The sequence below is a fragment of the Fistularia commersonii genome, chromosome 4, assembly GCF_037954325.1.
Source record: "Fistularia commersonii isolate RoL2024-O1a breed Wild chromosome 4, RoL_Fcom_v1.0, whole genome shotgun sequence".
Lineage (NCBI taxonomy): Eukaryota > Metazoa > Chordata > Actinopteri > Syngnathiformes > Fistulariidae > Fistularia > Fistularia commersonii.
Window position 1 is genome coordinate 10,854,049 of NC_141287.1, and position 27,462 is coordinate 10,881,510.

The following is a 27,462-nucleotide window of genomic DNA, read 5'->3' on the forward strand; positions in this document are numbered from 1 at the left end:
TACACCACTGCATCTAACACTTTGCGTTTGATTTGGTGATGTGTGGCTTGGATGCAGCTACTCGGCCATGGAAACCCATTCTATGAAGCTCTCTGAACACTGTTCTTGAGCTAATCTGAAGGCCGAAGTTTGGAGGTCTGCAGCGATTGACTGCAGAAAGTTGGCGACCTTTTTGCACTAGGCGGCTCAGCATCCACTGATCCTGCTCAGTCAGTTTACGTGGCCTACAACCTCTTGGCCGTGTGTGTGTGTGTGTGTGTGTGTGTGCGCGCGCGCGCACGTGCGTGGGCACGTGTGCAAATACATACAGTGGGAAGAACAAGTATTTGATTGATACACTGCTGATTTTTCAGCTTTTCACACTTGGAAAGCATGTAGAGGTCTATTTTTTTATCATAGGTACTCTTCACCTGTGAGTGGTGGATTCTCAAACAAAAATCCAGAAAGACACATTGTATGATTTTTAAGGATTTAATTGCATGACATAAGTATTTGATCACCTTCCAACCAGTAAGAATTGCAGCTCTCACAGACCTATTAGTTCTTCTTTAAGGAGCCCTCCTGTTCTCCACTTCTTCCCTTTAGTTACTGCACCAGCTTGAACTCCTCACCTGTAAAAAAAGACACCTGTAACTGACACTCAATCAGACAAACTCCAACCTCGCCACAATAGCCGAGACCAGGGAGCAGTGTGAGAACATCAGGGATACAATTGTAGACCTGCACAAGGCTAGGATGGGCTACAGGACGATTGGCAAGCAGCTTGGTGCGAAGGCATCAACTGTTGGCACAACTATTGGAAAATAGAAGAAGTTCAATATGACGGTCAATCTCCCTTAGTCAGGGGCTCCATGCAAGATCTCACCTCACAGGGCATCAGTGATCAGTGAGAAAGAAGGTGAGGGATCAGCCGAGAACTCAATGACCTGAAGAGAGCTTGGACCACAGTCTCAAAGAAAACCATTAGTTACACACTACGCCGTCATGGATTAACTGCAAGGATATGGCGAAGTCCTTGCTGCAGCAAAATCCCTGCAGCAGTGTGTGCAAACCTGGTCAAGAGCTACAGGAAACATCTCATCTCTTTAATTGCCAACAAAGGTTTCTGTACCAAATATTAAGTTCTGTTTTTGTAATGTGTCAAATACTTATGTCATATAATAAAAAGCAAATATTTACTTAAAAATCATACAATATTTTTTTCTGGATTTTTGTTTTTGATTCTGTCACTCACAGTTGAAGAGTACCTATGATAAACATTACAGACCTCTAAATGCTTTGCAATTGGGAAGAGCTGAAAAATTAGCAGTGTATCAAATACTTTGTTTTCCCCGCTGTATATATAATGTTTAAGTTGAAGTCAAATCGGAAATATGTAATTCCACATAGATACAAATTGCTCTGCAACTCCGTTTCACTATACTGCCTATCTCCTCACTCCCTCCCAGTCAGTGAATGGTGTAGCATCCCTCGACGAGGAAGACATCAACGAGCTGCAAGAAGATGACAGAGAGCTGTTCTCCGATCAGCTGTCCAGCATTGGCATGCTCGGGCGCGTGGCTGCTGACCATTGCATACCCCTGCTCACAAGGTAATCCAACAATGTTTGACAGATTTTACTATAATTTAGTGGTTCATTTGTATGGTGCACTCATTATATCCATCTATGACCTAAAGTTCTAAGCCAGTATTGTTAGTAGCCTTTGGAATTTGACCGACTTGTAAGTGAGTGACGCAAAAGACATAATTGAACCTCCAGAGTAAAACTGTAAACTCACATTAATCTAGATATTTGTATTCAGATGATCTGTCGTTCCCCTATAATTGTATTGGAATAACAGCCTGACAGATCACAGATCCCCCTCCAAGTCTGCTGAGCGGGTCAGTTTAAATAATAGCAGTGATATAATCAAATGCCTATTCATCTGGGAGCGGTCATGCGCCCATTTGAAACATGACCAAGGTTGCCTCAATCTCTATTCCTACTCCTATTCCTTTACGGGCTCTTGACATAAAAACAAAAGAATCAAACAAAGATAACAAATGGTATTAGAAAAAGTGACTGGGGAATAATGGATTTTTGGTAACAGAGCCAAGGACTTAGACATGTTTTGTTTTCAGCAAAATCCCCAAAACAACATAAGGAAGGCCAGAGAAGGGGTGCATATAGGCCCAAGCACGACCATTAAAAGCTAAAAACCCTGATTTAAAACTCGCATTGACATATAGCAAGTGGTTGCAGCATCTCAAACAGCAAATCAAAAATCAGAATAAATTAACCGTGTCGTTTCGTATGGTTTTTTTTTTTTAATATTTTTTTCTGAAAGAAAATGAGTGAAGCAATAATGTACATAAGCTATTTACCTGCTCAGTCGGAACATATTTTACTTTTGCTCAAATTAACCTGTTTTTAATTGAAATGGAAAGGTTGAGAATTCATCTTTTCCTTGCTTTACTTTGTGTTAAGTTTTCACTGTCTTGCAACCCCATGAGGCATTTCAGAGTGAAGCTTTTATTTTTGACAGAAAGGATTGATACATCTTGCTTCTTTCATAATAATCATAGATATTTTATCAGTTCATGTCATTAAAAGAATAGAGTTCATTACAATTGTTTTTTTTTTTTTTTTGATCTACTGTTTGTTTGTTTTGTTGTCTCTCCAACTGTGCTACATAAGTTTGTTGGAATTTCCTTGTCTAATGTATTTGTTGTGACTTTCTACCCCCCAGCCTGCTGGAGGACAGGGTGACTCGGCTTCATGGTCAGCTCCAAAGGACCCAACAACACTTAATGGCCTCATCTGATCCAAAATCAGTGGATCGGAAAGTGCTAGACAGCCTCTATGAAGATATTCATTGGATTATCCTGGTCTCAGGTCAGCATCAGGGTTAAGCTTTTCTCTGTAATCTTGTGTGATGACCTTGATTCCTGTATTAACTTTATTTAAAAAAAAAAAAAAATTAAAAGAGTAAAAGAGAATTTTTGTTTCATTCGCATCTACAACTCTGAACGGTCCACATTTCACACACTTTAAAAATACATAGTTGACTTGAAAATTGACATTTTAATGAGTTTTCAACATAAGAAGTACTCTTTTCTTCTCCACCAGTTATTTGACTGTTTAGGGTATTGACTCGTTCATTTTTCTGTCTGTAGCTTTATAATACCAAGAAACACATGTAAGCCAAATCTTAGTTACTCAGATATCCATAAAGTCTAACATTTTAAATACTTGATCGATACTATTGCTACTGCTGCTAATAATAATAAAAACAAGTTTTCATATGAATTCTACTGGTTCTTTTTTGTCTAAACTTTTCTTAATATGACCTACTTGTTAATTACAGTTTAACAGATATCTTTGACCTATATTTTAATTCTGCTCAGATATAGAAATTTATATGAATGCATTTGAAAAATGGCTGCGCTTTCTTTTAGAGAAGCTTAAATTGCCCAAGGAAACAAGTGGTTGTAAGGATTTAAAATCTGAATTGGCTTTCATGGCCAAGGATGCTTGCACGTACTTCGTTTTTTTAGGACGACATCAAATGAGCAAAAGAATGATAATGTATGATTATGCAATTTTACAGACACAAAATGCAATACACTGTATTTATAAACCAAAACTTTGACATGTTTATTATCGCTCACCGCCGTGGAACATGTTTCCATTTTCTATGCATCAAGGGACATGCTGGGGTCATCAGCCCTATAATACAATTCATATCGTGACTGCTTAAGATCTTAAGAGGAAATATTTATAGAAGAAACAGGAAATAAAAATCAATAGTTTGACTATAATAATTTTAAATCTCCAGCTTGCATGCATGATATTCCTGAATAATAAAAATATTGAAGATGCAAACGTAATTTGTGCATTTGTCAAAAAAGAAAAAAAAAAAAAGACTGAGGCTGTAACAATGTTTTTCTGTTCTCCAGGCTATTTACTTGCAGATGACCCTCAGGGTGAAACCCCATTGATCCCATCTGAGGTGATGGAGTTCTCCATAAAACATTCGACAGATGTAGACATAAACACAACGCTTCAGATCCTTGGATCACCAGGGGAAAAGGCCTCCTCCATTCCAGGCTGCAACCGCACCGATTCAGTCATCAGGTAATCTCCAGAAAACTACCAATGAATCAAGCGTACATTTTAGATGAGGCTAAAATTGAAAAGGAAAAGGGCAACTATTAACTACTATTTCAGAAATTGTTTTTTAGCCTCACAGAGAGCAGTGATTTCCACAAGTTGTAATATAATCCATGTTATGGTGCAAAGCACCTTTTCCTTGACGTGCTACTGGCAGCGTTGACAGTGTAACGACAAGAGACACATCCTTAGAAACCAGTTTGCAAAACCACTGTCAAGCAAGCCTCAATTTTCACCTCTCTCTGCAATGCGCAATACATGGCATCCTACCCTGACGTCTCTTCCTTTGGGACGTGAGGCCAAAGGGTTATGGTTCCAAATAGGTTTTTGGGGCTGTGCTGCGGGACAACCCATGGCTGCTAGGCACTTGCTGATAGGCTTTCCTCTTTGGACTAGTTTCTGAATATTGTCCTAGTCTCCTTTGTCCAGATGAGTTGCTTTGTCACTATTTGTTGGTTATTATCAGTGTTCTTCTGAATAGTTCTTAGTCTTGACTCTCACCTTGGAAGATTTAATGCCACATTCTGCATATATCTTAGGATCACTTGGCTCATTACACTTATTTTAATCAGTTAAAGAAGGTCTACGCCACACCTCCAAACTCATTTTTTCAACAAGACTCCACTCTGAAGTTTTCATGGCATGACATTTTTTTTTTTAGTTTTTGTGTTATTGTTTTAGGCACATTATATTTGTCAGTACCCTTGACATAAGTGAAGATCTGATCACAGTCTGTGATCAATTCATGTGGAAAACCTTGAAAATACAAGACTCCCTTGCTTTTTTTTTGCCACTGGAACTTTACCACGGCTCATCACTTAGTCAAACAACAGCAATATATCAGACGTACATTGACATCATATCCTTGTTGAGGAGATAGTCTGATGTATATAGTGGAACTATTTTGTCCTGAGTTTAACAGAAAAATACCAACTTAACAAAGGCAGTATATGAAAAACTTCTCACTTGCACGGCACTTTGATGGAAAAGGCTCTATATTGCATTTTTTATCATTATTATTGTTACAAAGGGCAGTGTGGCTCAGGGGGTTAGAGCGTTGTGTTGGAACCATAGAGGATCTGTTCGATTCATGCGCTCCTAGCCAGTTGGAAGCGTCCTGTCACTTGACACTGAACCCCTAACTGCACCCCTGGCGCTGCTAAGCGACTGCCTGCTGCTCTTTGTTCTTCCATGATGTCCCTAATGCAGTGTTCAAATTTAGCCGATGTTGAGCTGAATGTGACAAAATAAAGGTCTTTAATGCTCTGACAACATTCTGCTAAAATTCTACAGCAGCAACATTGGCTTTTTCTTTCTCAAATTTTGTCAGTTTTGAGAACCCAGGCAGCATTTTATTCAGTGCTTGCCAAAATTACTTAAAAGGAAATGACAAACTTGATATAAGGGTAAGGTTAGCACCTCCGCCACACAGCAATAAGGTTTTTGGGTTGATTCTGGCTGGGGTTTTTGTCTCCATTTCTGCTTTTTTTTTTTTTTTCCTCTGGGTTTTCCAATTCACTTCCACAATCCCCAAAAACATGCATGAGGTAAATTGATGACTTTTAATTGCCCAGGCATGTGAATGATACTGTCCATATTGGAATGTGGCCCTATGTTAGATTGGCAGCTGGTCCAGTGTGTACCCTGCCTCTCGCCCAATGCTAGCTGGAATAGGCTTCAGCCCCTGTGCTTGATAAGCAGAGCAGACAATGATTGACATATTTATAGATGCTATTTACATTTTTTTTTTTCCACAGTAACAACTGCTTACAAGCTCAAGCCATTACAAGGTTTGATGCGGTGAAGTTGGAAGGAGAGGCTCTTTGCAGCACAGTGCAAAACATAACTTCAGATTACCCAATCAAATCCCACTTTCTAACAGGCATAGTAAGAGCCACCTGCCTATGTTCAAAGATTGCTATTTAAGGCTTAAACTTCCTTGTTGCATTCTGGTTCGCCTCTACAAATGAGGGATGGCAATTGTTCTTTTTATATTTAGCCGTGTCGTGTCTGATGATGGCCGCTGATAATATTTGCAAAGAACATCTTGTCGTTTTTATTAGTTTGTCCTGACAACAATAGATAGGCATATTGTCTGTTGAAGGTCATTGAGCTTCTGTGTTTTCAAGATTGTTTGTTATGCTATGTGCGGAGACAGCAATGCCAGTGGATTGCAGAGATTAATGGCGGACAGCATCGGGTTTCGTATATATCAAGCAGGTGACCCCAGCTCAGTAAATGTCAACGTGGTTTTGTTTTCTGCAAACTGTGTGAAACTGTCCACTGTTCTGAGCTGAGTGGAGGTGTATTCATAAGCTGCTTTAAGCCTTCTGTCTCTTTGGCCTTTCTCTCTCTCCCTCTCACTTTGTGTCTTCTGTGTCTACTTGCTAAAAAACGCACACACACACTCGAATCCACGTCTGGTACCCATACATAAGTGTATGTAAATGTTACTATTCACCTCAAACAATTAATTAATGCTGACTAATTAAAAATATGAGCTACCCTTTTTTCTTTTTTTCCCTTAGCTTATCATTTTAATGCCAGCCATAAGAATCAAACGTATTTAATGCAAGAACCTGTAAAACAATTTATTTTGTACAGCCCATTCAATTCACCTGTCCGAGGGAGGCTAAGGTCATTAAAATCTGATGATGTTGTTAGATTGTTCTCACATTTTAAGGAAAAGCCACACAAGCACAAGGAGAACCTTTTTGCCATTATCCATGCACACTGCTACACTACTGCACTGCACCTTTCAAAATTCATTCATTCTTTCAATCATCATCTATACCACTTAATTTGCAGTCAGGGTCGTGGGGGGCCTAGGAGACCTTTAATAGGGTGTAATGTAGAAGTGACATATGATCACTTGAGCCGCTGTCAATGCAAAATTACTTAGTCAATGCAAAATCTCATCGTCTGGTCAGGTTTTTTTCTCAAGCAGTCAGGTTTTGTTGCTTTGACATAATTATATTTATAAGGATGTTAATATGGATTTTTATTCTTTCTTCCTGTATTGATTTTTTTTTTCTTTTTTTTTTCTTTTTTTTTGCCTCTGGGGTTCAGATGAAGCCTTTATGACATAAATTACCTGCCATGCAATCTCAAGTTCATCAGCCCGTGAGCATTCAGAAGTATTCGGAATGCCCGCCATGGATTAAAATACCCTCATGAGTGTTGTTGCTGTATTTTATTTCTTTGTCTTCTCACCCACCTCACTTATTGGTTTGGCTTTGTCTCCTCAGTGTTATTCTAAATGTCTTTGTCATTATTCGTGACCTTCTTCCCCACCTGTTGTCGGTTCTCCTGGCTGTTTTCTATCATGTTCCCCAGTGTTTCATTTTGCGAATGGTTTTCCTTCTGTTATCATCCTCCCCTTGATTGACCTAAAAGCCAGCTTGTACCTAAATCTTTCTGCCCGGGCTCCTATGTTTTCTCATGCCAGGTTGCTATCAGCGGTGTTGCGGACATCAGAAGTGGAGTCCAGGGCAACCAGAGCAAGCTTGACAGAACTGTTGAGTCCTCAGATGGGAAAGGACATTGTATGGTTTCTAAGACGCTGGGCAAAAACATACCTGCTGATGGATGAGAAGCTGTATGAACAGGTATGACCATTATGGCCTTATATCCCCTCACATATCCCTTTTTTCAGACTATAAAAACAAGGTATGTATAAAGACTTACACAAACAGCATTGGCACTGTAATATTTTGATTATTGCTACTGAAACAACTTATTTACCAACTACTACTGTTGTGGTCAAACAACTTAAATAGTTTATATATTGTCTTTTTTACTAGTCATTAAAAAGAATACATATCATCCCCCCCCAAAAAAAAATCTCCATCTGTCATTTCTCAGATCAGCATCCCTCTGAGCACTGCGTTTGGTCCCGACACTGAGGGCGCTCAGTGGATTCTGGGATATCTCTTGGAAAAAGTGATCAACAACCTGTCCGTATGGAGCTCCGAGGATGAGCTAGCCAATGACACGGTGGAGTTGCTCGTGACACTTGTGGAGAAAAGAGAGAGGTGAGGCCAGTGGTGTTTGGATATATTAAGATAGAAATGAATAGAAGGGACTATTAATTTTATTCTATGCTTTACTCTTTACATGCCTTTGTTTATCACTAGCAGTCAGGTGTGTTCAACACAGACTCAAAGTTTAAAATATTCATGTGAGTCAAATTGTCCGCTATATGACACTGAGGTTTTGTTTGACAAAACATTACTATGTGACACTATGCACTAACCCCGTGAATTATGCTGGCTTTGCAAGTGGAAAACATTTCATTGATGGTATCAGCCAGTGTTGGAGACGTGTATGTTTGCTTGGTCAGGCGGCTTTCCTGACCCATTTGCCAACTTATTATGTCTGTGGAAATCTAACCACCTTTTCTGATCCCCAGCAATATGTTTGTGTCGACACCAATATATATGAGACGCACAGATGTAACAATGCATGAATCAATCCCAATCATTGCGAGTGAAATGTGCCTTGTGCCTGCAGTGAGCAGCCCAAGGCCACTTGCACGGTTACTGTCAACGAATAGCAACTTGGCAGTTAAGACTACAGCTGCAGCAGAACAATAGCATTTGGTACAAATATGGCAAGTGATTTCCAGATAAGCAGTCTTGGGTAATCACAATTTGTCTCTGGCACAGAGCACTCTATTAAAGCTAATTATCTTTTCTTTTTTTTTTTCATATTAACTAAAAAAAAAAGATCATTTACACACAAAACTGCTTCAGAAATTACTACTAAAACGAGTAACCAACAAGAAGGTTCTGTTTGTAGGTCATAACACATTTAGATTATTTTCTTCCCTTTTTATGGCCGTATATTTACAGCAATGGCTATCTTCAACCTGGTGCAGTGGTCATTTTTTCAACTGCAAGCCCAACTGTTTTTCTGTTTCCCAATCTAAACGGCTTGCACGTCAGACCAAGTGTGCTGGTCTGAAGCACGAAGTACACAGTGTATCTACAAGGGGTGTGAGGTGGGAACATAAAGAAACACACTCCTAAATCACAAAAAAGGGTCACTCATATTAAGTATTCCAACATTGACTATGTAGTATTTCATTTAATTCTACTGATGGAAAAAGAGAATTCAAAACAAACGTTTTGTATCTATTATGTATGTATGCAATTATTTATTTATTTATTTGTTTGTTTATTAAAGTCTCTAAAATAAAGATAATTAGAATGCCCTTCTCACACCATTGATCTCACCAGTCAATGTGTAAAAAATAATTTTTATATCATATTGTTAAATCAAGCAGATATCTCTGTTCCTAAATGTTGGAAGGTATGTCTGTTGAATCCTTCAAAACAATATCCATACAAAAAGGGTGACCCCGTCAACTATATGCGATGCGTTGAGCATTTATTTCACAAGCACAGCCGTGTGTGATGGGGCGCGCCACCAGAGATGGAATCCGGTTCTGAGCCAGCGGATATACACAATGACCTACCCGAAGCACAATTTGAATCTTCTCAGCCTGCAACAGAATGGTAATTTGTTCGTCCAAACTATGAATCTTAGCAATATGTGTTCTATTAACTGGCCTTACTTCTGGTTAGCCATATCATATTTGGCTACCTAAAAGTAATACAGTAAACAGTGTTGTCACTTAAGCTGGTAATTGTATTTTTACTGTAAGGTCATTGACTAGAGTAGCAGCCATTATTATGGTAATATTCATTATCATAATTATTATTATAAATGCAGGAGTCCACTATTTTTTAGACCTGGGTAAAGTTTAAAACATTGTGTTTCAATAGTTTTATTCAAGTATATGTACCTGCAGATGCTTTGTCCTCCTAATGAGGAGATTGTTGTATGTAAACCAAACTCAGTTCCTGAGAAGCACATTATTCTCTTTAAATGTTATTTAAATTTTTACTAATGAAGTTATTGTGAATATTTCAATAGTTGATTTTATCTTTGGTCACACAGAATTAAACTGTACTGTGTTGGTGTACCAGTGCTAGACAATGTCCGCAGGAGATGAGGAATCCCTGCTGCAAAAAGATCAACCATGTACAGTGGGGCGAACAAGTATTTGATACACTGCTGATTTTTCAGCTTTTACCACTTTCAAAGTATGTAGAGTTCGTTAATTTTTATCATAGGTACTCTTCAACCGTGAGAGAAAGATTCTAAAACAAAAATCCAGAAAAACATATTGTATGATTTTTAAGGATTTAGTTGCATTTTATTGCATGACATAAGTATTTTATCACCTACTAACCAGTGAGAATTGCTGCTCTCACAGACCCATTAGTTCTTCTTTTAGAAGCCTTCCTGTTCTCGACTCATTACCTGCATGAAGTGCACCAGTTTAAACTCTGTGCCTGTATAAAGGATGACACTCAATCAAACAAACTCCAACATCTCCACAATGGCCAAGACCAGAGAGCTGTGTAAGGACATCAGAGATAAAATTGTAAAACTGCACAAGGCTGGGATGGGCAATAGCAGCTTGGTGAGAAGGCATCAACTGTTGGCACAATTATCAGAAAATGGAAGAAGTTCAATATGACGGTCAATCTCCCTTGGTCTGGGGCTCCACGCAAGATCTCACCTCACAGGGCATCAGTGATCAGGAAGAAGGTGAGGGATCAGCCCTGAACTCAATGACCTGAAGAGAGCTTGGACCATAGTCTCAAAGGAAACCATTAGTTACACACTACGCCATTATGGATTAACCGCAAGGATATGGCGAAGTCTTTTCTGCAGCAAAATCCCTTCTGCAGTGTGTGCAAACCTGGTCAAGAACTACAGGAAATATCTGATCACTGTAATTGCCAACAAAGGTTTCTGTACCAAATATTAAGTTCTGCATTTCTGATGTATCAAATACTTATGTCATGCGATAAAAAGCAAATTAATTACTTAAAAACCATACAGTATGTTTCTCTGGATTTTTGTTTGATTCCGTCTCTCACAGTTGAAGAGTACCCATGATGAAAATTACAGACCTCTACATGTTTTGCAAGTGGGAAAAGGTGAAAAATCAGCAGTGTATCAAATTCTTGTTCTACCCACTGTATGTAGACAAATTAAATGTTATGAATATAAATGAACAATAATTGTGTGATAACCCACTAAACACTAAAACATCTTGTAAATGCGACATTTTCAGCACTGATGTGGAGAACTCTCCGAAGATCCAGGCTACATGACTTCCTCTAGACTTTGAGCTTGTCTTCTTGAACCCTTACTGCAGATTCCCCTGCCTGAAACATTACTCGCCATGGCAGTTGATGGAAAGAGCAATGTAAGTTATATATTCATGTTTTTTTTAGTTGATTTAGAATATGTAGACGTGACATTTTCATTATTCACAAGCCTGTTTATCCCAAAAAGGTTTGGTCTCAAGACACAAATTGCAACAGCTACGCTAACATATCAATATCAGTTTCTGTATTAGTGTAGCAGTTCAGCTAGTAAATGGAAGGGCCCTACATTACAGTGTATTAAGGAGCAGTGTGCACTCTTTTTACAGAGAGGCCAGCATAATATAATATTTCGCATATTTTGTGTCTGTGTGTGTATTGCATTTCCAAGGCCATCATCAATGTAGCTTATTTTTGTTGTCACTAATAGCATGTAAGCATCCAGATGCCTCCTCATGATCTGTTTATCAATGAACTATATTCAGGAAATTCAGTATTACATACATTTCTGTCAGTAAGTTAAGTTATTGTAACTCAGCCAATAGTCAAAATATATATTGCAATAACCGAGACATGCATGTTCTGATCTCTATCACCTGCTGTTTGGATGGTTGATTCACACACAAACACAGACAGAATACAGACAAAACTAATTAGTCCTAACTGGTCTGTTTCAAGACCGAAAACAAATCTTGAGAAAAAAAAAAAACTTTTTTTTTTTTGTTCTGTTTTTCAGGCATGCTCTCTACCTGGCCTACATATCCGGTGCTTCCTGGGTCTGTGGATACCGATGAAAGCACCACCAGGTTTCTATACTCTGTTCTGTTGTGTTCTGCATTTATCAGGAGTTCCCTGATGAAGATGGGGAATACAGCAGTATAAAAATAATTTGATTACTGTACTTGTTGTATATTGTTGTATATGTTTCATTTATAACAGTATATGCCTTTTGTATTTATTAATTGTCATTAAAGTACTGACCTATTAGTATGTGTGCTGTAAGATGATTTGAGATGACTATGGATTAGGGATGAGCTCAGGCTCCAGGTAAAGAAAATTAAATGGGCTAAAAAAAAAAATGAAAGCAGATAGCTGGATCACACTGGTAACAGGTTTTGATAAACCTCTGGTTTCACATTTGGATAACCATTTACAAAGAATAAAATAACAATCAGGGATCTAAAGAATTCATGTTTCCACGACCACTGTTTACAGCTGTTTACTCTTCACTTTTTCCCCAAAAGAAATTCATGACTCAGTGGAGTGTTGGTTTTGTGTGAATTTAGTAAACAAGGGAATAATCATGTGTACAACTCTAATAAAGTTAGATCTTGGCAAGCATAATAAAAGGCACAAAAAGAAATAATGCAATCCTGAATGATCAGAAAACATTTTTTAAGTACTCAGCACCATCACTTTTAGCTATACAGTTTTGTTTCATCAGTGCCATATTCTGCTGCAGCATTTTATCTTGCCAGTTCTGAAAATACTGCAACCTGGCTTCACACTTGGAGTGCAGCAAAGTTGCATGCTATCTGGCACTTTCTTGCAACAAAACTGAAATGAATGTTCTTCCGTAACCACTTGACGATCTTGCAAGCATATATATTGGTGCAAAAAAAAGTAAAACTAGTAAACTAGTAAACTGGCCAGTTTCCTTGATTTTGTATTGTCTGTCACAGGTAAGTACACAAGTACAGCCCATGTTAGATGTTTTGGAGAGAAGGTCAGAGAAGCCACACTGAGATGGTGGGGTCATGCACAGAGGAGGGATAGTGAATATATTGTAGACAGATGCTGGAATTGGAGTTGGCAGGCAGGAGGTCTAGGGGAAGACCAAAGAGAAGATTTATGGATGTAGTGAAAGAGGATACTGAAGTTAGGTGGCATGAGAGAGGAGGATACAGAGAATTGGGTGAGCTGGAGAAGGTTGTTTTGCTGTGGCGTCCCCTGGAGGAAAAAGACGAAAGTGACAGAAGATTATTTGCGCAATAATCTGCATTACCAATTTTATCTTCAATGTTCTCGAAGATATGATGACATAATGAACCAATCACAGACTATTTGTTCCATGTAATGTTTTACTTAAAAACATGAACAACATATCGGATGTTTTGATTGCCTGTCCCTTTTGATATTTTCTCAAACTGATGCTTTAGTACATAGAACATTGACTGGAGCGGCTACCTTTGGCTACAACAGGCCTCTACCCGGCATCATAGATACCCACTACTTGTGAGAATATGTTTGGCGAGTCTGTTTTATATTATACTTTTTTATATACTTTTTATTACTTTTTATTGTTCGGTATAATTTGACCAGAGTCAGACATAGCATATTGACAGGGAATGTTAGACTCACCATAAAGTAATGGGGACATTTTTAAATTTAAACACAATTCAAAGCACCCAACCCCCTATGATAATTCACTTTAGAATAGCATCTTGTCAAGACGGATATAAGGCCAGAAGTCAATCAATTATCTGAACAATGTGGAGTCAGAATTGCATGTTTGAAATAAAAAAAAAATAGTGACATGACAGACAAAGTTTTTTTTTTCTTTAAATTATCTTTTACTGAGCACAGTAAAAGATAATTTAAATTGATAATGGTAAAGTGCATATAACTAGTTATGTCAGGGCTGCATTTAACGATCTGAAGAAAAATTACTATATTGTTTGCCTTTTTTGTTTCCTTCATTTGTGTCGGGTGGCCTGATATGACCTGATCCGAGGGCTGCAGCGACCTCCTGCAATTGTAGACTGGTCAGTTATTTGGTAGCCCTGTTCATAGTATGTGTTTGTGTGAGTTTGTTCCAAATTTGTCAAGAAACTGAATATCTGCTCTCGTGGCTGTAAGACACAAAGTGACCAGGGGGTTAAAAAGCCATAACAAATGCGGCCAGAGAAGCCAATTCAAAAGACAATTTAAGTTTGTACCATGCTGATCCACAAAGTCTCCCAATGAATTCCTCTCCTACCTTTTTTCGGGATAGGTTAAAAATAATTAAGATCTATATTGCTTATTTTCAATTATATATATTTCAAATGTTTACCATATGATGTAAAGTACAATTTATTTGCGGTTGCAATATGAACATTTTGGTTTCTTTTTAACATGTAAAATGATTTTGAATATATCAATGAAGGTATGCATGAAGTTTTTAATTCTGTCTGTTATTCAGTGTGTGTTTCATGAACATTGCAGTTGCCTTCACAATTTAGGAATGGCAGCTATTTTTACACACTAGGCCCCAATTTTAGAGGCTCATAATTTAACCACACATTTTGATTTAGGAGTTTGTTTGTTTGTTCGTTTATTTACTTATCTATTTACTTATCTATTTATTTATTCATTTTGCATGCAAGTCAAGTTGCCAGTTTCATATGCTATCAATGGGATGTTTTAATGTATACCACAATGTCAATAAGAGCAATCCCGAAAATAAGGTGAAGTATTTTACTGGCTAGCTTATTGCAAAAACATACCTTGATACCTTATTGTATTAGATCATTTTTGTGCTCATTGAAGAGGGCATTTGGTGAGTTGGAGTAAAGCTCAAATGTCATTTCCAGACAGGTGAAATGATTTGAAGATGTAGGTGTAACCATTGATGCCTGCATTGTGTAGAGTGAAGTGAATGTGTGGGACATTTGCCAATATCTCTGCATGTTTTTTTACTTATACATTATGTGAAATAGTGATGAAATCATAGGTAAATTTCATGCAAATGATATTTTACCTTATTTCTTATTACCTTATTGCCATAACTATTCAATACCCTTTCAACTCTTCAAGTATTCAATGCATCCAACAGTCTCTTGAATCTTCACAGATAATTTCACATACCACGTTTTTACCACAGTAGCACAATATAGAAATCAGCAATTCAAACTTGCTTTCTTGGAAATTAACCAGATTCAAAATACATGTTTGAAAGTGCAATTAAAAGTAATTAAAAGTGTTGTCATTTTACATTACTTCCCTTTTGTTATTTTACCATGTCACCAAAATGTCGGAGCTAAGAAGCAAGGGATTAATAACTATATTTGTATCAAATATATAAACGAAGCAACCAATCTTGAAGGAATGTCTGATTGTGAATGTCTGGCAGAGAAAATCAACTATCTCAATCAACTGACACATGCCAGAAACGATACAATAATGATAATTTTAACAGAGTCCAGGTATTTTGATATAAATTTATGACTGCAGGTATGGGTCACATGTAATGTAATTTCCTAACCAAACTCTCCTTCTCTGTCCAGGGCCAACATTGTGGTGCAGTGTGAAGGCTGGTGGAACCTGGCAAAGCAGTTTGCTGGCCGCACCCCCCCCCTCCATTTGTTGTCCAGCTCTGTACAGAGGTCTCTGATGAAGGCTCTTGTCCTGGGCGGCTTTGCACACATGGACTCTGACACCAAACATCAATACTGGACAGAGGTAATATGCGCCTGATTCCTACATCAAATGAGGCGGACATGATGGCTCACCTGCCCTTGTGATTTCCTTTTTTAATATGGATGTAAATTTATGGTTTGTGGTCTGTGAATTTCTGATGATTGACACATTATTTAATGAAGCCATCATTTGTGATTCTGTAGATTTTCTAAATGCCAAGGATATACCATAGATCTTTCCAGTTGCTTTTCATGACAAGTAACACATCTCACCATTAGATGAAAAAAGGCTTTGTTTGGTTCTGTTACAAAAATATTTTTTTAGAGGATTTCAGATTTGAGTGTGCTCAAAACATATTTTTTTTAATTTGTTTTTTTTTATATTTATTTATTCATTCAAAAGTTTCCGAGTAAAATGGATGATCAAGTCGCTTGAAAAAGGGTAGGTTTAAAGTTCCATCCATCCATCCATGTTCCCCCGCTTATCCGGAGAAGGGAGACAGGAATCGGGTTGCGGGGGCAGCAGCCGCAACAGTGAGGCCCAGTCCTCCCTCTCCCCCGACACATGGACCAGCTCTTCTGGGGTTACCCCAAGGCATTCCCAGGCCAGCCTAGAGACATAGTCTCTCCAGCGTGTTCTGGCTCTTCCCCTTGGTCTCCTCCCAGATGGACATGTCCGGAATACCTCCTCGGGAGGCATCCAGGAGGCATCCTGACCTGATGCCCGAGCCACCTTATCTGACTCCTCTTTTTGCGGAGGAACTCTCCTCTGAGCTCCTCTCGGATTACCGAACTTCCCACCCTACCTCTAAGGCAGGAGTGTCAAACTCAAATACACAGTGGGCCAAAATTCAAAACTGGGACACAGTCGTGGGCCAACATTGATATTTATTGAAAAAAATCTTCCTCCAGATATAACAATGAATCTTTTCATATGGACCTAAACAAGTTTTCCTTAAAAACTAAATATGGAACAAGCATAGCTAAATACTATACAATTTATAACTTAATATTGCACACATACAAAATCCTGTTTTCTGCCTAAGTAGCAGGGTGCCAGTATTAGCATTAGGTCGCTATGACTACTGTCAATAGAGGAGAGGGAAGTTAATGGGTCCTGTTGTGATTTTCATTCCAAAACACCAGCAGAAAATTCTGGGATTTGTAGAATTAGCGGTACATGCCCTGCAGACCCCCACAGAAAATATGGTCATTTGCATTTGCAAGATAGTTAACAATAGCACTCAAATTCCATGTAAAATGTTGCATTTTGTTTATTTTCCTTCAGTAGATGTTTTTTTATTCTATTTTTTTCTTCTTCAGAAGATAATAATGAGAAGTTCAAGTGTGTTCACTCTTACCATTGATGCACCTGTGTATCTCCTTTTCATTCAGGTGCTGCACCCTCTCCAGCAGCGTTTCCTCGGTCTCATCAACCAGGAGAACTTTACTCAAATTAGCCAAGAGGAATCCGTGAAACAGGAAATTGTTGCTACGCTAGAGGCACTGTGTGGCATCGCAGAGGCAACGCAGATAGACAATGTTACCTCGCTCTTCTCCTTTCTCATGGACTTTCTGTCCAGCTGCATTGGCCTTATGGAGGTAAGATCTAATTTTGAAGAGGAAACAGGTGTTGACAGCAGAGGATTGTTGTGTGCTTCTACTTTTGATGTGTTTGAACCTGTCTTTCTGTGCTAGAAGAGTAAAATCAACATACCTGAATGGGCCTGAATTTTCAGGTTATACCAAGGTGGCTCCGGTGAAGAGTCAACCCATCCTGACCCGTGATCATTTTAGGCACATTAGCCAGCACTTAGCTTTTAATTTCACTGGTGTCAATAACATTTTTTTTCTAGAGAAAAAATTGGATCCTGAAGTACAAGTTTTTCTTTTTTTGTTATTTTATTTGTCTACAATTTATTTTTTGCCATCAACCGCTCACAGCTAATGAGCTGAAAGCTTCACCAGATCTGGCTGATTGGCACAAATCCCTTTATTTACTATGTCATTCCCAACACACATTCTTGGTGGTTCTCTTTAATCCCTGTTTATGGGGTTCTTTCTCCATATGCAGATTCTTTATTTTTGGTTTTGGTCAGGGGTTCAACACAGTTCATGATATAAACATTTGATGGCATTAAAACATTTGATGTTTAATGTAATGTTAAAATGCAGGTAAAACATAGTATTCATGAAAAAAGTGTCTGTTCTCATATTAGAAGAGACTGGCTGCTAAACAGGATTGGGGTCAAATAATGGCTAACCTTTGAGTTAAAGTTTCATGATTAGTACATCTTTTGGGAAAAGAAAGTCCCTAAGTTAAAGCTGAATTTCAATTTTTTTTTCATACATTATAACTTTGACTTTGAGCAAAAGGACAAAGTTATACAGGATAGGAACGCAGAGGGACAGATGGTGGTAGACTTTGCAAAAAGGATGGAAATGGCTGAAGTGAACACTTTTTTCCAGAAAAGACCGTGACATAGGGTAACTTATAAGAGCGGAGGTAGGAGCACGCAGGTAGACTAAATATTGTATGAAGGAGGTAACTTGAAAAGCATCAGTGACTGCAAAGTAGTTGTAGGTGAGAGCATAGTTAGACAGCTTATGATGGTGGTGTGTAGGTTGACTCTGGTGACAAGGAAGATCAAGGGGGAAAAGGCAGAGCAGAGGAGAAAGTGGTGGAGGCTGAAAAGGGAAGAGTGTTGTATGGTTTTCAGGGAGTAGTTGAGAAAGGCTCTGGGTGGTCGGGGAGAGCTTCCAGGTGATTGTACAGCTACAGCTAGTGCTATCAAGAGGACAGGTAGGAGAGTACTTGGTGTGTCATCTGGAAGGGAAGTAGATAAGGAGACTTGGTGGTGGAATGCAGAAGTCCAGGAGTATATAGCAAAGAAATGCGACACTGAGAAGACTGAAGAGAACAGAGAGGAGTACAGGGAGATACAGCATAAGGTAAAGATAGAGGTAGCAAAGGCAAAACAAAGGGCGTACGATGACCTGTATGCTCACTTGGACAGTAAGGAGGGAGAGAATGATCTATACAGGTTGGCGAAACAGAGATAAAGATGGAAAGGATGTGCAACAGGTCTGGGTGATTAAGGATAGAGAGGGAAATGTATTGAAAAGAGGTGAAGAGACGGGTTCAAGCAGGTTGGTATGGATGGAGTGTCAGGGGTACAATGTGATAGAAGACTATCAGCCAGAATTAATAAAAATGTGTACAAGACAGTGGTGAGACCAGCAATGCTGTGTGGCCTAGAAACAGTCTCAATGACAAAAACACAGGAGGCAGAGCTAGATGTTGCAGACATGAAGATGCCAAGGTTCTGTTTTGGAGTGACAAGGGTGGATAAGATCAGGAAGGAGTCTATCAGAGGAACAACACATGTTAGATGTTTTGGAGAGATGTTCAGAGAAGCCAGACTGAGTTGGTTGGGTCATGTACAAAGGAGGGATAGTGAATATACTGGTAGACGGATGCTGGAATTGCAGCAGCCAGGCAGGAGGTCTCGAGGAAGACAGAAGAGAAGATTTATGGATGTAGTGAGAGAGGTTATGAAGGTTGTTCGTGTGAGAAAGGAGGATACAGAAAATAGAGTTAGATGGAGGAGATTGATTCGCTGGGGCGAACATACCGGTCTACAAACAAATATACATTTCAGAACATATAACCTTTACGACCAGATTGTGATATTTCATCACAGTTCTCAAACCATCAGTTCTTCTATTCTTGACGTTTTTTGTAAGAACAAGAAAGATGTTAAAATTCAGAGAGACCGTCTACAGCAGTCAATGATATTGAGCTTTCTGAAACCTAGTGAGAGGAAAGTGTGTTAGTGGAAAAAAATAAATCTTTTCATTATGAATTTTATGTTTGCCATTTAGGTCTACAGCAACACACCTGAGACGATCAATCTCATCATCGAGGTGTTCGTAGAAGTGGCTCACAAGCAGATCTGCTACCTGGGAGAGGTCGGTGACCGATCATGATTTGGGATTGTTGAGGATATGTTATGGATGTTATGCCTTATTTTATTACAAATGCGCACATATTTACAAAATCTAACTTTGAATATCACAAGATGATGGTTTATTTTTTTATTTATTTTGAAATTTATAAATTTTGTACGTCTGTTTTGAGACAGGTATGATAAATTGCTTTAATGAATTTTTATTTTTAAAAATTTACAAACAATATGGTTACCTTTGCGGACTTCAGATGACTTAGTTTCACTACTGTCCATCCATCCAGACCAAGTCCATGAAATTATACGAGGCCTGTCTGACACTGCTTCAAGTCTACTCCAAAAATAACCAGAGCAGGAAGCGGGTCGACGCTACTGCCGAAGAGGACCAGTACCAGGACCTACTGCTCATCATGGAGCTGCTGACAAACCTGCTTTCCAAAGAGTTCATTGACTTCAGCGACACCGGTGTGCTAGCTCTCTGTCTGTCACAAATCCCAAATTTATGTGTCGAAATCTGCAGAGTCGAACCCTCTCACCCTCTCTGTGTTTTTACATTTGCTGGAGAATTAATTATTTGATATGACCGTTCATAGACGAGGTGTTTCGAAGCCAGGACCAAGAAACACCACCAACGAATCGAACGGTATCAGCAGCAGATGTGGTTCTTTACGGCGTCAACATTGTTCTTCCATTGATGACCCAGGACCTTCTCAAGGTTCATTTCCAGAATCTTTAAAATCTGTATTTCATCTTCCTGAGTGATACATATATCTGACCCCGCTTCATCACATCCTCATCTTGTCACTGTTATGTTTCAGTTCCCCTCTCTGTGCAATCAGTACTACAAGCTCATCACCTTTATATGTGAGATCTTCCCAGAAAAGATCCCACAGCTACCCGAAGACCTCTTCAAGAGCCTCATGTTCTCCCTTGAGTTGGGAATCACCTCGTATCCTCCCGTCATCTATCTGAACATTTGAAGTACTTGTTGACAAATGTTGCTCATGTAAAACACATTTAGATGTTTTTTTTAATTTTTTTTTTCTTGAGGAATCAAAAATGTGATCAAAAACAACAACGCAGTGACTGATTGCATTTTGGAATTTTTGCTAGGATTGTTCTTCCTCTCAGTGCTTGTAACTTATTCAAGCCAAGTAAGTCAATAGCTGTATAAAGTTCCTCCTACCTACTTGAGCAGTTTTGAATAGCAAACTGTTTAATACCATTTATTGCGCCGATTCAGCCTTTGTTTGTTTATTGTTTGTTCATTTTGTTTGTTCAGGTATTGCACTGTAATAGTCGAAGAAAATCTTGGTAAGCACATCATATGAAGGACTGGGTAATACTTAGCCTTGTTATTAACATTCATTGGCTATCACTTTTAAGAATATTGATAAAACAATGAAATATCGATAGGAGACCAACCTACCTTTTTTAGTCTTTCTCCTTGACTCCTGCCCCCAGGATGAGCTCAGAAATCAGCCAGTTGTGTTTAGAGGCCCTGTCTCCTCTGGCTGAACAGTGCGCTAAAAAACAGGACGAGAACACCCCCCTCTTCATCGCCACCCGTCACTTTCTCAAGGTAAACAACACTCTTGGGCTGGTAAATTTTACAGTCTGAAAATGTTCAGGCATCAAGGCGGTGAACTTTCTGTCACAAACCTGTCGCTCTAACCCCTAGGCCTACATGTCAAGTTTATTTTGATATATAAAGATTCATTTACTATTTGCCCTGGACCTCGCTGCAGGCTTAATTTAATTTAAGTGTCATTGTAACTCACAAACTGGTAATTTATGATTACAATCTCACACCTTTGTAATCCTATCAGAAACACAAATGCTGACATATAGAATTCCTTGATGTTATGAATGTGGCTTGTATGCACTATGATATATTTAAAGAACCAACCCGTTTGTACTACATTTGCTCCTCCTCTGGTTTTAGTTGGTGTTTGACATGCTGGTCCTCCAAAAGCATAACACAGAGATGACTGTGGCAGCAGGCGAAGCCCTTTATACCCTCGTGTGTTTGCACCAGGTGAGAAAGCAAAAAAATACTGAGAGCAGAACCTAAACTCTGTCTGTGGCAAATGCTCATATGTTTCTGTTTGCAGATTTATTCTATTATTATGTAAACCATGACTTTCTACAGCATGTGTAATGTTTTTAATGTAAGTGCACGACAGAATTATCCTCGCTGATCAGATAATGAACAGGGGTGCGCTTGATGCTGTCGACCTTCTAAAATCGATAAAACAGAAAAAATATGATGAGGACTTTAACACCAAAGTAACAGCGTATGTGGAAAAGGGTACGTGGGAAAGGATGCATGGACTTTTCCTACAAATATAAGTAAGACCATAAATAGTTTTGTAAAAACAATGTGATGAGACTAAGTAAAAAAAAAAAAAAAAAAGGTTCAACTAAAGTGAAACTTTTTTCTTCCTATCCTCTTAACGAGCATCCTGCAAAATCAGTGCATCAGAATTATAGTTCAAGGTTTGAGAGTTCAATTGAAGGTCAAAATTGCGTTGCACACCGCTCTGTACTATTACTTGTTCACATTTCACATAAAATGTTTCAAACTCATTCAGATTGCACAGCACATTTGCTAAATCTATTGTCTGTTACCTCCATAAAAGAAGTATTATTTCCGGGTTTTGCATGGTTTTTTATTTGTTTTATATTTACTTGTTCATATATGAAATATTACCAGTAGTCTATATACTGTACATGCTTCTAAATGAATAGTGAATATCATACTCTTTTGAGTTCTTTTAATTGTAAATCTGACATGTAGGAGTCACTGCCTCATCAGCCATTAACCCAAACACACCACAGTGCTTCGAATGCCATACTCACTGCAGGATAAGTGAACTAAATCAATTAGATGTGTGTTGTTATTTATAGATAATACTAATAATGGATAATAATGGATTTTATTAGATTTTATTAGTGCCTTCTTGACACTAATGGACACCATACAGACATGCACATACAAGGGATACATATTTTGTATTATCATTATCATTATTATTGTTGTTATTTTTAGCTGAGTCTGAATAAAGCAAACACCATGCAAGGTTGATGAACAAGTTTATGGACTAAATAACTGGTCATTTCAAGAATACCTCTGAAATTTCCTGTTGACCACAACGCTTTAATGTATTTATTTTACCTGTTTTTTTGTTTCTTAGTTCATATTTAGCCATATCTAGCGCTCTCTAATGGATGGACATTGTCACTGTTTTAGACTGAATTTTTCTAATTGATGTGAACGTAAAAAGTCAGTTCTTCATTTTATCTGTGTTTCAAATTGATAGCTTGACGTTCTCCTTTTGTCAGGTGGAGTACTCTGAGCTGGTAGAGACTTTGCTCTCCTCACAGAGAGACGGCGTCATCTACCAACGGCTGGTGGAGGCCTTCAACAAGCTAACGGCCAGCAGCACGCCGCCAACCATGGACCGCAAGCAGAAGGTCGCCTTCCTCAAAAGTTTGGAGGAGTTCGTAGCCAATGTGGGCGGGCTGCTCTGTGTAAAATAGTGACTAAAAGACTCAACTACGCCCTCATCTGACTCCTGACTGTGCCTGAGGAACTATTAGTACAAAGAAGCAGCAATGCCTTGGTTGGCACCTGTCAAGGGATATTGAGGGATATTGACTCATTGCCTGTTTTTCTCCTTTTTTATTTTCTTTTTCCTAATTTTTTTTTTAAACTTCTCATCCTCTGCCTTAGTGAAGTATTCACTGGCAATGGTGTGGCGAGCACAGAAACAGAACTCAATTGAAGGCTCCGAGAGCATCCTCTGAAATATATGTGCGTGATGAAGGATCAGACAGGTCATTGTTGTTTAAAAGTGGAAAAAAAAAAAATTTAAAAAGAGAGGGTTTTTTTTTCTTTTGGATTCTGTTCAAGGTTTTGACATAGCCATTGTTTTTTTTTTTTTCTTTGCAAGAAGACTTCATAAACATGTATGCAAAGAAAAACACCCGACTCAAAGCAACACACATAACTATAATTCTTCCTGGAGTGCCTTTGCTTTGTTGATGTTTTTGACAGCTCGAGAAAAAGGAAAGAAAAGAAATGAGAAAAAACACGTCACGCTTCAGTTGACGATGACTGTGCCTACAATTTGTCAACCTGGATTACACGGATGAACGTTTCACACGTGCACGTCAGACGCGGCAATGACTGTAAAAGGCATGGTTGGCTCAGCTTTCTTCAGAATCACAGAACCACAAAGTTTTGGCAACACATTGCAAAAAGTTGTGTGTGTGTGTGTGTGTGTGTGTGTGTGTGTGTGTGTGTGTGTGTGTGTGTGTGTGTGTGTGTGTGTGTGTGTGTGTGTGTGTACATATATATATATATATATATTTATATATATATATATATGTATATATATGTAAAATCTGTTTTTAAAAACCATGAGAAAAAGGCGCGTTCAGAGATGTTACATATGACTTGAACTTTTTTTTATATCACAATAGATCGCAAGATCAGCTGAATTCTGTAGAATGTTTGAAGTCAGTTAAAAATGAAAATCTTTGTGGTTGACCCTTTTTGAGTTTTGATGGTTTTGTTGTTTTTTCTGCTCTATTGTGATTTTTTTTTCCTTTGTGTTTCAGTCTCGTTATATAGCCACCCTTCTGTCTCATCAGACAAAGGAAGGCCTGAAACAACTTCGGCTCCTCGCGCCAAAAAAAAAAAAAAAAAGTACATTTAATGGGTCGATTTTGAATGGTGATTTTTTTTTCTTTTTTTTTTTTTTGAGTAAGCGAGTAACATTTTGCTCTTTGACACACTGGATCTGGGTCAGATAAGAGTAAAGAAATACCAAATAAAAAGGCGAGCTACAATTTGAAGCATTATGTTTCACACGGAAAAAATAAATGTTCTGATTAAGAACATTAACATAGTTATTGTACAGTGGCATTTTTCTGTTATTTTTTTTTTCCCCAAATTTTTTCATTTTTTTTTTTTGTACATGAAATTTTTTGGTCTCTGATTTCTTCAACATTTTTCAGGTCCTCGGTGGTATCTTGTATGATTCTATTTAGCAGTAAATTTACACATTTTGTCTTGATTTTGAACATTTCAAGGAAACTGCTATTTCAGAGATTCATGCTATCATCATCCCATCATAAGTATTTTGCAAAGTCAATCTTGATTTAGTTTTTTTCCTGTCAATTATTATTTGTTTGAGTTGCCAGATTTTTAAGCTATGCATAGTGGAGACCTCACTCAAGTGCAACAGATCTGAATGAATGGTGTGAATTGTCTCTCTTTTTTTAAAGTTAAACTTTGGCACTCAATTGTTAACACTGGTTAGCTTGACAGTTTTCATCAATAAAGGTTAAGGGGCCACATTTGAGAACTTCCTTGTACAAACATTTGCTCCCAGTGAATTAATTCTAATACAATTGTATATTGAAACATTAGTTTCAATTTATGCACAATGATTGTCATACTTTTAAGGCATTTGTCTCAGTTTACATGTTTTTTTACATGTTCTGTTATTATTTCTGAAGCCAAAACATCTCAGAAAGGTGGACATGATCGTTTCTTTCATTTTTTTCTTTTTTGTTTCGGCCCGGGCTCAGCTCAGAGTTGGTTTACACGCCTGGTCAGTTTCGGACATAAAAAACTGGCCGTGTTGTACTCTAGCACAGAAGTAATAGAAAACTACTGTGGCACCGTAGTTAGCATACTGCCTTACAGCAGTTGCAACTGGGGGGCTTTCTGAGTGCAGTTTGCATGTCCTGTCTATGTCTGCATGGATGTCCTCTGACCTCTCCAGTTATGTCCCACAGTTCAAAAGCATGCAGGAGGTTCATTGGATACCTAAATTGCTCAGACATGTCAGTGGTTGGTTGTTGCTGTGGCCCTGTGATGGCTGGTGTCCGGCGGCCATGGTGAAACCCACCTCTCACCCAGTGACAGCTGGAATAGGCTCTAGCCTCCTCGCAACCCTGAGTGCAGCATAGGTGGTACAGAAAATTACTGAATGATGTTAGAGTGTTATTTTTTTGAGTTTAATTTTTTTTTGAACAGGTTATCCCCCGATAGCATCTGTCTGTGCTTCTTAACATATCAATACGCGTGTTCGAGTCAAATAATTCAGTACCCCAAATATTAAGACTATAAGATACCTGTAAAAATATATAAATGTGAAATTTGTAAAAACAAGTGTCCTGAGAAAATCTTGCATGAAAAGACCCAAGGGAGGACTGTCTCCTCCATTGGGCCTTTTCACTTTGGGAGTCCAAAGAAGAGCCTACTGCGTCCAAGAAATTGAGCAGCATTTTCTAAACATTATTTGAAATCCTCTGCTTCAAATTTGGATTTATAGCAACAGATGATTCCTTTGGCCCAATTCCAATGAGTTGTATATTTTTTTTTTCATTTTATGTATGTTTTTAAACCTGTTGTTTCAGTTTGTTTCATCCTCACACCTTTAATGCAAGTCCATGAAAATATTGACAGATTGGTCAGTGGTGCAAATAAAGGTTGGGGGACACACGCTGATTTCATGCATGTTAGTGAAATTAATAAAGAGTAATACGTCAAGAAAGAATGAATGAAGGTCATGAAACCGAATCTTTGGATCACTGCATTTTGGTCCCATATATGCTCAACGTTAAATAATTACATGAACAGAGCCTACTTTCCCCCTCTACATTTATTTCATGAGCAATTCTGTATGATTCCCTGGGCCGCTTACAGACTCGTCGCCAAACAGCTGCATGGCATCTGTTCGTCTTTGAGGATAGAGAACATACTATTCTGTGAGAGCATAGAGTGGATCAACTCGCACCACTGCTGGTAGCAGGGACAAGGAGAGTGTGTTGCAACACATAAAATCGAGTGACCTCCATAAACAAAGCAGTATATGGCTGCAATTTAAAGACACCGAGAATAGCAAATGAAAATGCCATCCCCACGGCGCAGTTGGAGAGGAGCACTGAATGATGTTTAATGACGGTGGGTCGAGTCCCAAATGAACAACATCAGCTGCTGCAGCCTCCACTGCGGCTCCTGCAAATGCAAGTATAAGACCCCAACCTACTACGATTCAGCAAAATGAGTCTGTCCATGCCAAAACATGATCACAGCTAAACAGAATATTGATGAGTTGGATCAAATTAATTTGTTGACGGTGAGCAGTAGGTAGCTGTAGGTAACAGATCAAGATGTTGAGGTTTTCTTTGGAGTGACAAGGATGGATAAGATCAGGACTGAGGGATTTCCTGCCCTTCTCCATTGTGGAGGACAAAGGTTTGAAAAGTTTTGTCAGAGCCTTGAATCCCATGTCCGCTTCTACCCAGAAGAAAACCATCATCCCAAACAATGATCTCAAAACCCAATGATACAGAACATGAAGTATGGCAGGAAGGGCTCCATCAATTTACCCGACCACTGACAGCTGGACCACCATCACTTGTAACTTCTTTGAAAATTAAAAGGTGACACCTTGCCTGCTGGACTGCTTTGTCCTCTTCTTGCCGCCCTTTGTAGCTCCAAATGTTCCGTCGTGTGTCTCGTTGAACTCAAAGCGGTGCGCCGTGTGAGCGATAATGCTGCTACCTGACTTTTAGACAGTGAGGTCCAGGGAGGTTCATTGCTGGTGAGGCACTGACTTCATCACAATCACATTTCCAAACATATGAACCCTAAAGAGTAGCTTATTCACTGAATAAGCCAAGGAGTCTCAAGAAGTTTCCCTGGAATCACAAGCGCACACTACCATGAGTCA

At 38.6% G+C, this 27,462-nt stretch overlaps 1 protein-coding gene across 1 annotated transcript in view; it reads left to right on the top strand.

Annotated features, from left to right (window-relative positions):
- The window catches only part of xpo4 (exportin 4), a 58,726-nt gene extending 32,439 nt beyond the window's left edge, over positions 1 to 26,287 (top strand). Inside the window, exons 11-24 of the mRNA XM_086145286.1 lie at positions 1,449 to 1,591; positions 2,730 to 2,875; positions 3,940 to 4,117; positions 7,602 to 7,761; positions 8,018 to 8,187; positions 15,609 to 15,783; positions 17,136 to 17,342; positions 19,626 to 19,712; positions 19,993 to 20,173; positions 20,302 to 20,423; positions 20,527 to 20,657; positions 21,173 to 21,290; positions 21,654 to 21,746; positions 23,054 to 26,287. Coding sequence (XP_086001412.1) covers positions 1,449 to 1,591; positions 2,730 to 2,875; positions 3,940 to 4,117; positions 7,602 to 7,761; positions 8,018 to 8,187; positions 15,609 to 15,783; positions 17,136 to 17,342; positions 19,626 to 19,712; positions 19,993 to 20,173; positions 20,302 to 20,423; positions 20,527 to 20,657; positions 21,173 to 21,290; positions 21,654 to 21,746; positions 23,054 to 23,251 — 2,109 coding nt within the window. The 3' untranslated portion in view covers positions 23,252 to 26,287. The remainder of the gene's footprint in view (positions 1 to 1,448; positions 1,592 to 2,729; positions 2,876 to 3,939; positions 4,118 to 7,601; positions 7,762 to 8,017; positions 8,188 to 15,608; positions 15,784 to 17,135; positions 17,343 to 19,625; positions 19,713 to 19,992; positions 20,174 to 20,301; positions 20,424 to 20,526; positions 20,658 to 21,172; positions 21,291 to 21,653; positions 21,747 to 23,053) is intronic.
- The last annotated feature ends 1,175 nt before the right edge of the window (positions 26,288 to 27,462 follow it).